The sequence below is a fragment of the Hemicordylus capensis genome, chromosome 1, assembly GCF_027244095.1.
Source record: "Hemicordylus capensis ecotype Gifberg chromosome 1, rHemCap1.1.pri, whole genome shotgun sequence".
In the NCBI taxonomy this organism is placed as follows: domain Eukaryota; kingdom Metazoa; phylum Chordata; class Lepidosauria; order Squamata; family Cordylidae; genus Hemicordylus; species Hemicordylus capensis.
In genome coordinates, this window is record NC_069657.1 from 321881567 (window position 1) to 321892737 (window position 11171).

At 43.9% G+C, this 11171-nt stretch overlaps 1 protein-coding gene across 2 annotated transcripts in view; it reads left to right on the forward strand.

The window, feature by feature from the left end:
* UFL1 (UFM1 specific ligase 1) overlaps positions 1-11171 on the forward strand; it is a 52497-nt gene that overhangs the window by 35003 nt on the left and 6323 nt on the right. For both annotated transcript variants that reach the window (XM_053287560.1, XM_053287561.1), the window contains 2 exons: positions 2084-2164; positions 5229-5314. In XM_053287560.1, coding sequence (XP_053143535.1) covers positions 2084-2164; positions 5229-5314 — 167 coding nt within the window. The remainder of the gene's footprint in view (positions 1-2083; positions 2165-5228; positions 5315-11171) is intronic.

Consider the following 11171-nt stretch of genomic DNA (forward strand, 5'->3'; position numbering starts at 1 on the left):
CTTGGGACTTCCACGTCATGTTGAAGGCTCTACAGTCACATCCCTTCAAGCCCTTGTGGTACATTCCCATAAGAATCCTATCCTTCAAGTTGGCATTTTTAATAGCAATTACTTAGCGAGAAAGGTATCAGAACTCCAAGCATTGTCTGTTCACAGGGCATGCTGCATATTCCAACAGGAGTCCATACGCCTTATTCTGGATCCATTCATTCGCACCAAAGTACATAGGAAGCTGCCATATACTGAGTCAGACCATCGGTCCATCTAGCTCAGTATTGTTAACACACAGACTGGCAGCGGCTTCTCCAAGGTTGCAGGCAGGAATCTCGCACAACCCTATCCTGGGTAGTGTCTCCATTTCATCAGTCTCCGGATATATTTCTTCCCTGTTCCTGTCCAAACCCAAAACATCCAAGGGAAAAACAATGCCATAAGTTGGACATTCATCACTGTCTCAAAATATATATAAAATGGTCCACGTCTTTCCAAGGTACAGATTCATTGTTTGTATCATTTTTACCTGACTCTGTGGGAAGGGCAGTATCATCTTCAACCATCACCAGGTGGAGTCGAGCCTACATTGCACTAGCCTATGAGATTCAGCAGATGCATCCACCCACGCGTATAATGGCACACTCTGGAAGAGCGGCAGCTACATTGGCAGCTTTTTCAACAAATGCCCCAATTCACGAGATCTGTAAAGCTGCAATGCTGAAAAATCCTTTGTCATTCAAGAAGCATTACAAGATGGAATTTTATGCTTCAGCACAGGCAGCATTCGGTAGAAGAGTGCTGCAACAGGTGCTTTCCCAGGAGTAGACAGGGTGCTCCCTCCCTAGGTGATGTACAAGCTGTGGTATGTCCCATAGAGATATTCTTGACCCCAGCATCAGAGAACAGAGCATTGGTTCACTTACTGTGAAGGCTTCTGCCTCGCGGATTCGAGCCCTGGGACTACAGCAGTTGTGGCTAAATTTTTCTATATTGCCATTAGGTTGAGGTCCCTATTAAGTGCCTAACTGCGAGAGCTGTCTGTTGTTTTTAAATAATTTATTATTATTGATTGTAATCTGTCATATTGTGTTTTAGCATTGTTTTATTGATGCATTGTGTATATTTGTTACTACCATTTTTGCTGGCTAATGGCCGTAATAAAACTGATGATGATGTGAAGGCTTCTCCTTGATGCTGGAGTCAAGGACATCTCTATGGGTTATCCAAGGATTGGTGGCCATCTACTCCTTGGAGACCATATTTTCAACTGTCTGAAATGGATAATTTCGTTGCCTACTTTTATAGACCGACTTGAACTATTGGACACTGGTTTTTCACTCACTCCAATTTGAGTGGGTTTTATATTTACTTTTCATGTTCCTTTTCATGTTGTGTATACGTTGACCTTTCTATATGACATAACTTTTTGTCATTCCTTTTCGTAACTTGGCCTGAAAGAACTGGGGCGGGGCTATCCCCCTCAGGCTTGAGTAGGCATGCATTTTTCTTTAGCTAATCAAAACTGTCCTGCCTTGGAGCATGGGAGGGGGATAACCCATAGAGATGTTCTTGACTCCAGCATCAAGAAGAAGCCTTCCTGGTAAGTGAACTAATGCTCTGTTTCATAACATTTTCTTATTAAAGTAGGTCATTGGTTCCGAATAAGGCCTATGGATTTTTCTTATGTTTGGTCATGAGCTCCAGGATCAAGCAAAATTATTGTGTATCACACACACACATACTCTCTCTCTCACACACACACATGCGCACACATACACACAAACACTTTCAGAGGGAAAGGATGAAAACAAAAATACAATAATTTAAGATTTGCTGCCACTTTCCCAAGTCAGTACATGGTGCACTTAAAATAAATTATTGACACTACACCCATCCTGGTTATCTTGTGGCTCCAGGGTGTGAGGAGAAAGACAGACAGGTTTGACACAACGATTGTCCTCAGCTTGTAGAGGAAGAGGTTCCCAAAGAGACTTAGTAATCTCTTTATTTTGGTCATTAAAGGTTTTTTATTTACTTAATGTTTATATTTCATCTCCAGTATTTTATATCCTCTCCCTGATCTAAACAGATGAGAAAAAAGATTTTAAGTATGTTACCTGAAGAGACAAGGGGCCCTTTATCAAAACTCCACATTTCTCTGAATGACAAGGTAAGTTCTAGTCCTCCATTTTCCTGAACTAACATAATTGTACCTGTTCTTGATTTATATAATAATTTTTTAACTTGCCTTAATAATCATTTTCAAAACAGACATTCTTTAACTAAACAAATCAGACCCGACATTTCAGTGAGCACTGTATGGATTATTTCATATCTCTGTGTTATTATTTCATATCTCCTGCTAACTTCGCAAAGAGGCACCTTTTTAACATGGTGATTCTCTTTATTTAGCAGGGGGAGAATAACTGGCCCTATCCACCCCCAGCACAGTGCCTCCAGTGACTGTTGCTGGTGTCTATCTGATGTTTCTTTTTAGATTGCGAGCCCTTTGGGGACAGGGATCCATCTTATTTATTATTTTTCTGTGTAAACCGCCCTGAGCCATTTTTGGAAGGGCAGTATAGAAATCAAATTATTATTATCATTATTATTATTATTATTATTATTAATTGAAAAAGTTGTCGAAAATGAAGATGTAAAAATATTATGGGACTTCCGACTACAAACAGACCAACATCTGCCACACAATACACCAGATATAACTGCAGTTGAGAAGAAAGAAAAACAAGTCAAAATAATCGACATAGCAATACCAGGAGGTAGCAGAATAGAAGAAAAAGAAATAGAAAAAATAACAAAATACAAAGATCTACAAACTGAAATTGAAAGGCTGTGGCAGAAAAAGACCCAAATAATCCCAGTGGTCATTGGCGCCCTGGGTGCAGTTCCAAAAGACTTTGAAGAGCACCTCAACAACATAGGGGTCACAGAAATCACCATCAGCCAATTACAAAAAGCAGCTATACTGGGAACAGCCTATATTCTGCAACGATATCTATAACAATTGACAATAAAATTCAGCCATCCCAGGTCCTTGGGAAGGACTCAATGTCTGGATAAAGTAAACCAGTCAATAACACCTGTCTGACTGTGTAAACAAGAAATAAAATAATAATAATAATAGTAATAATAATAATAATAATAATAATAATAATAATAATCAAAAATATTATAAGAGTTCATTCAGTGAAATCTTATATTAGACCTCAAAAGAAAACCTCACACTGACCTTAAAGGGGCTTTAGGTTTGCTTATAAATGGAATTCAGACTAAATGGGTTTAATCTCACTTGTTCTCTAACCAGTGTTATGCTAATGTTAGGGACCTGCTGGCACTGCTGCACAACTTGAAAGGCAGCCCCAACAATGTTGTGTAATAGGGCAGTTGCTCAGCAACTTAAAAGTGTCCACACAGTTGCACAGCATTACTTGCATTTCCAATTATGGTTTCTGTTGTTTTATCTTTGTCAAAATACTGGCTGACATCCTAACTAACCAAGGACATAGCAGGAGGCAGCTAGAGAGCTTCCCCACTACTGGGGTTTAGCTGGATGGATTTTCTCTGACCTTCCCCGCCTTCGGAAGTGCTCTGTGCCTCCTGAAAATATGTACTGAAGGCTGCATGTCCCTCAGGGACATATTCTCAGAAGGTCAGAGAAACTCTTCCCCTCCCCTGCATGCATGCAGTCCAGTAGTGGGGAAAGCTCTCTATATCATGGACGCTTCTATCTGGATTATATCCTAAATTGATTCTGTTCAAACAGAGTGCTTCCATTTGTATGGGGGAGGGAAGATTTGCTGATCCTTTCTCTCCCTCAGTGTCCCTCCTGTGCCATAGCCTGTTCTGTTCCAGAGGGTACCCCAACCCTCAGGAGTGGACTTTTAGAGCAGGGATTATCAATGTGTGGGTCCCCAGATGTAATTGGACTTCAACTCCCATAATTCCCAACCAAAGACCACTGGGGCTAGGGATTATGGGAGTTGAAGTCCAGTAACATCTGGGGACCCACACGTTGAGAAACCCTGTTTTAGAGGCTACAGGAGATTCCTGTGGTGGGGGGGGGGGGGGTTGCAAGGTTTCCTTGTAGAAACGTCCACACACTCTCCATTAGGACACAACCCAGTCCTGTAAAAAGCTAAAAAGTGCTTTAGAAATTATACTGTTGAAAGATGTGAGTTCTCTTCAGCTTCTTTCCATACTGCATATATATCCATATGATGTGGTATGTGCTGAGCCTACTAAATGACTCTATGAGATGCAGGCAAAATAGCTCTAGGGTGCCATCAGGCAGAGGACGTATGCTTATCTTTGTGGAGAGTAGGGGACTCTCCTTTTGACCTTTTGGTGAGCAAAATTAATAAAAGTTTGACTAATGGAGATGTGATCGGTGCTTACTAATGTTTACAGGGCCTGGGAGGAGAGCTGTTCTAGTGGCAAGGTAAAATGTGTCGTCAAGTCGATTTCGACTCCTGGCACCCACAGAGCCCTGTGGTTTTCTTTGGTAGAATACAGGAGGGGTTTACCATTGCCTCCTCCCGTGCAGTATGAGATGATATCTTTCAGCATCTTCCTATATCGCTGCTGCCCAATATAATACCAGCAGGGATTTGAACCAGCAACCTTCTGCTTGTTAGTCAAGCATTTCCCCGCTGTGCCACTTAAGGCAAGCATGAATTGTCCCCTTTGCTAAGCAAGGTCTACCCTGGTTTGCATTGGAATGGGAGACTACATGTGTGAGCACAGTAAGATATTCTCCTTAGTGGATGGAGCCGCTCTGGGATGAGCATCTACATGCTTGCATGCAGAAGGTTCCAGGTGCACTCCCTGGCATCTCCAACGCAGGCTTAAGCAACACTCCTGCCTGCAACCTTGGAGAAGCCACTGTCAGTCTAAGTAGACAGTACTGAGCTAGATGGAACAATGGTCTGACTTGGTAGAGGACAGCTTTCTATGTTCCTTTGCAACCCTACTCTTCTTGATCAGCTAATTTTACATATTGCGCTAGTTAACATGGTTAAATGTGCTACCAAGTTTAATTTTGCTTCTTCAAATGTTATTGTACTCATCTCTTGCTGCTTAATGTATACTCTTGTTTTGAATTATTTGTTCCATAAGCTTTTATTTTTATCACTGTGTAAATATTTCAGTCAGAGGGAACCAGAAGAAGCGAAGATGACACGAGGATCTAACCTTTTCTTTTTTTCTTTTTGAAGAGTTTAGAAGAGTTTGTTTCCTGCCTTGATGCTGCTGCAGAAGCTTGTGATATTCTGGTGAAAAGGGGAGATAAAAAGAAAGAAAGGTAACTGTTACCTGTCAATGGCACATACGCTTTTTGCTTGTTGGGCTTGTACAAAATATTGCTTTTTCTAAACAATTGGAACGACTTCTCTGCTTTAGTATTTTATTTATTTATTCAGTCATTCATTCATTCAGTTTATATGCCACTTTTCATTAAAATACTCTCAAAGCAGTATACAATATAATTAAAACAATGCATAATTAAAATACAAAGGTTCAGATGATCTCAAAAATTAAAATACATAATACAAAAATACAGATGATGATGATAATAATACATAACATGAAGCAGCAGCAGTAAAAAATACTCTCATTCAAAAGCCTGGGTGAGGAGTCATGTCTTTATTTTCCCCCTAAAAACTGTCAAGGAAACTGAGGAGCGGATTTCAACCAGAAAGCATTCCAAAGTCTGGGGGCAATGACTGAGAAGGCCCTGTCCTTGTTGTTGAGAGGCTCAACAACCAAGTCTCTCTCACCGTCGGCCTGCAGAGCAGAGCCCCCTCTGATGATCTGGTCAAGCGGGCAGAAACCTTTAGGAACAGGCGGTCCTTCAGATATCCAGGGCCTAAACCGTTACGGGCTTTAAAAGTCAAAAAGAGCACCTTGAATTGGACCCAGAAACAAATTGGTAGCCAGTGCACCACTCTTTCAGAGTGGGTGTAATATGATCCCAATGTAAAGCTCCGGATACAATCCTAGCTGCCTTATTTTGCACTAGCTGAAGTTTCCAAATATTCTTCAAAGGCAGCCCCATGTAGAGTGTGTTATGGTAACCCTGCAACAACATGACTAGAGCAGCTGCCGCACTAGCTGAAGCTGTGAAAAGGCACCTCTGGCCACCGCCTCCACCTGAGCTTCCAAAAGCAGAGCCAGGTCCAGCAGTACTCCCAAGCTGCGCACTTGCTCTTTCAAGGGGAGTACAACCGTCAGATCCCTTCATCCCAATTGGCTCTCCTACTGACCAACAGCACCTCCATCTTGCCTGGATTCAATCTCAGTTTACTAGCCCACATCCAGCCCATCACAGCCTCCAAGCTCTGATTCAGGTCATTCACTGCCTCCCTAGGATCAGGGGGTAAGGAAAGATAGAGCTGAGTGTCATTTGCATATTGCTGGCAACACAGTCCATGTTCCCAGATGACCTCTCCCAGCAGTTTCATGTAGATGTTGAACAGCATGGAGGACAAGACCTAACCCTGTGGGACTCCACAAGCTAATGGTCAAGGAGTTGAGCAGTAGTCCCCCCAGCACCACCTTCTCGAACCTCCCCACCTCCAAGAAAGGACCGAAGCCACATGAAAGCAGTGCCTTCAATCCCCATATTCGAGAGGCAGTCCAGAAGGATATCATGATCGATTATATCAAACGCCGCTGAGAGGTTTAGCAGAAGCAGCCGGGACAAACTCCCCATCAAGCTCCTGGCATAGGTCATCCACTAGGGTGACGAAGGCAGTCTCAGTCCCAAATCCAGATTGAAAGGGATCTAGATGATCCATATGCATTCAAGACCCTCTGCAGCTGAGATGCCACCACACTTCTATCTCCTTGCCCAAAAAGGGGAGGTTAGAAACAGCCCTGTAATTGTTCAGGTTGTAGGGATCAAGGGAGAGCTTTTTTAATAGTGGTTTTACCACTGCCTCCATGAGGTATGATGGCATCCTGCCCTACCTTAATGCAGCATTGATTATAGCCTCCAATCACCTGCCCATACCTTCTCTGGCAGCTTTTATTAGCCATGAAGGGCAAGGGTCTAGAACACATGACATTGTCCACATCCTTGGGCTGTATCAACTGAAAAGAATCCAACACAGTAGGACCAGACAGTACCCAAGGCATGTCAGCCAGAACTGCCACAACTCTGATGGCAAATTGGCATGGATGCAAGCGACTTTATCTGCAAAGTGACATGCAGACTGGTCATAGCAGGCAATAGATGGTTCCTCCCCCATTACAAAGAGGGATGTGTGAAGAAATAACTTTGCTACACAAAAAAGCTCTGCTGGCCTGCACTGAACAGATGCAATGGGCGTGGAGAAAAAACATTTCTTCACCACCCCCACCAGCACAGAGTAGTCCAGAAAATGGGTTCTAGCGTGTGTTTGGTCGGATTCATCACAAGTCTTCCTCCAGCATTGTTCCAGCCGTCGTCCGAGTTATCTCATTGCCCTGAGTTCCTCAGAAAACCAAGGAACAGAACGGGCTCCACCAAGCCAGAGAGGGCGTTTAGGAGCAACCATGTCAATAGCCTGGGCTGTCTCCACATTCCAGAGATTCACCAGGGCCTAGACAGAGTTACCAGCTCTGGACACTGGAAACTCCCCAAGGGCTGCCTGGAAGCCTTGGTGGGTGGACCATTCTAATTGGTCCACCACCCCTGTAGAGAGTAGACAGAGCAGTCAAACTAAACCCCACCAGACTAAACCCCACTGTCCATGACAAGAGAGTTATCTCAAACTCCTCCACCTCCAAATCATTTATTCCTTTGTGAGCAAAAACCAGATCCAAAGTATGTCCTGCCACATGGATAGGGACCAATACAAATTGAGATAGGTCCATGGTTGCCATGGCAGCCATGAAGTCCTGAGATGTCCCTATGGGAGCCTCAGCATGGACATTGAAGTCCCCCAAGACACTAAGTCTGGGGGAACCCAATGCCACCTCTGAGACCAACCCTGCTTTTATTTTTTTAACTTCAAAAATCACTTAAAAATCAGCCCTTTGCTCAATTCCTTTCAAATAATTCTGATGGCTTCCTTGCCCCCCCCCTTGGGCACTACCACCCATCACACTCTGATCTAGGCCACCCCTTTGCCCCCTACGTGAAGCTATACATTTGCTGACACCCCCATGTTTCTTTATGGAGAAAAACCTTAAAGACGCGTAAACTTTAAAAATCAGCCCTTTGCCCAATTCCTTTCAAATAATTCTGATAGCTTCTTTGCCCCCCTTGGGAACTACCACCTACCACACTCCACTCTAGGACACCCCTTTCCCCCCGACATGAAGCTATACATTTGCTGCAATCCTCATTATTCTCTATGAGGAATTCAAAAATACTTTTAAAATCCACCAATAATCAGGGGAGTGTCTGATTGCCTTGGGGTTTTGTGGGTGGAAGTCACACTGGGTGCCTCCCACCCACCCCACTTTTGTGCCCCTAGGTGCTCCACAATAGGGGCTATGGGCTGGTTCGGGTCCCATTATACCCTATGAGAAAAATAATTAAAAATATTTCAAATATTCATTAAAAATCATAGGGGTGTCCAATTGCTTCGGGGTTTGGGTGGTTGTTGGCACCCATGGGTGCTCCACAATAGGGAATAATGGGCTGGTTCGAGTCCCATTACACCCTATGAGAAAAAAATTAAAATAAATTTCAAAAATTCATTTTAAAAATCGTACAAATGTCCGATTGCTTTGGGGTTTGGGTGGTAGGTACTCATGGGTGCCAGCTACCACCCCACCCACTTTTGGAGGTTTGAACTGGTTTGAATCGAACCACCCCCAGTTTGGTTTGAATTCGAACCTGCAGCTTGAACCTGATGGCTGGTTCGGTTCGAATTCGAACCATCGAACCACCCTGGTTTGAATTCGAACCGGTTTGCACATCCCTAATCCCCAGCCTATCTCGGAGGCCCACCCTCAAGGACAAACACTCAAAATCAGATTACCTAACCGGGCATGTGGAAAGGGGGAAAGTCTCATGATAGATGACCTCAACGCCCCCTCTCCATCCCATAAGGCGGGGCTGCTGCAAGATGAGGAAACATGGAGGACAAAGCTGAGAGAGACCAACCCCACCCAGCTCGCCCAACCAGGTCTCCTTCACACATACAAGGTCAGCATGCTCCTCCACAATCAAATCATGGATGAAAGATGTTTTACCACTTACAGACCTGGCATTTAGCAGCAGCACCCTAATCCTTGAGAGAGTGTTCTCAGAGCTCCTTGGGGCTGCAGGGTTATAACAACCTGCCCAGCTCCCACCGCTATATCTCTCTCTGCCCGTTACCCTAGGGATCACTGCCTTCAGACCCTCCCCAAATTTCCATTCTCCCAGACACATTCTTTATCCCAACAACCTCAGCTTATACTTGACCTCAGCACCAAACCTACATTTTCTTGGTCGTGTATAAAACCACAGCCATGCAGCAAGCCCTCCACAACACCCAGGAATGCTTGCACCAGTCCCTAGTGGAGCACTACAACTGCCCATCCAAATACTGCCCTCTGAGTTGAAGGAGGGGGAGATAATTTAAATAAGGCTTCCTGGATGAGGCAAGCACAGAGAGAAGTCCTCTCACCAATCCTCACCCTATCTTCGCGCCACACTGGGTGGTTGGTCCTTACACAACAGGCTATAGCTGTCACACCAGGCTGCTGCTGTTGACTGCACACCAAGCTGATGCTGCTGACTGTTTCTTAATGCTCTGTGTTAGCTCACATTGTCAAGCTTGCAGGGAATTGATCTTCCTGCCGGTAGGGCCTCAGTCTGCTCGCCTCAAGACTGAGAGCCACAGGAGCCCTTGTGCTCTCACCCTTAGGCTCATGCCCCGGGCACAAGCAGCTATTATCAACTGATCACCTGGAGTGGGGAGGAGCAGAGACAAACAGTATTGGCAGGGTAGCTCTGATCCTGCAACAGTAGTATGATATCTACTGGCAGCTGATGCCTCAAAAAAGTGGGACTCCTTCAAGTCTCCCCCCCACACAACACACCTTCCCTGGGTATCACCTGTTCAAAGCAACTTCTTACATCCTTGATCCTTGCTTCACCAATGGTCCCGAGAGATGGTTTAGACCTGCCTGTTCCGGATTGAGTTACACTCCCTGAAAAAGAACAAACTCTCTATGGTTCCAAAACTCTCTAGGGTTTATCAGTTTGAGGCAGTGGCCAGGAGTGCTTTTTATCGGCTTCTGTGATTCATCTGCTACGCCCGTTTCTGGAGGCAAATGACCTTAAAACGTATGCTGGTAACCTCCAGGCTTGACTACTATAATGTGCTCTACGTGGGCTTGCCTTTGTATGTAGTCTGGAAACTACAACTGGTACAAAATGCAGCAGCCAGACTGGTCTCTGGGAAAACCCAAAGGGACCATATAACACTTATTTTTAAAGAACTGCACTGGCTGCCCATATGTTTCTGAGCAAAATACAAAGTGCTAGTTATGTCCTATAAAGTCCTGAACAGTTTGGGTCCAGGGTACATTAGAGAGTGCTTCCTTTGTCATGAACCCAGCCACCTATTAAGATCATCTGGGAGGTCTCATTATGGTTGCCACCGGCTATTCTGGTGGCCACTCGGGAGTGGGCCTTCTCAGTGGCTGCCCAGGGCTTTCGAATGCATTCCCTGTCAAAATAAGAACTTCTCCATCTATGATTGCTTTTCTAAAAACTCTTAAGACACACCTGTTTTCTCAGGCTCTTAATTAGAATTAATTTTCAACTGTTTAATTGTTTTATTCTGTAAAATTGTGTTTTATTTATTTATTCAAAATATTTATACCCCACCCCTCCAGTGCACTACTGCTTGGGGCAACACATAGCATTTATAAAATAGTTACAGTGTGAAATCAGTCTAATAAAATTAACCAAATTAAGTTAAGCAAGTTAAAAATCCAAGCTAAAACCTCAATCAGAATTACAGTTTTTAAAGTTTCTAATTAAAAGTTATTTAAAAAGCAAAAAACTAAAGAACCTACCAGATATAAGCAACAGGTGAAACATTAAATAGCCTCTTTAAAAAGATGTGTGTTTAGTTGTTTTTTTTAAAAAAAACACTGAGAGAGGGAGCATGGCAAAGTTCTTCAGGGAGGGTGTTCCAAAGCTGAGGGGCCACAACCTGAAGGGCCCTGTC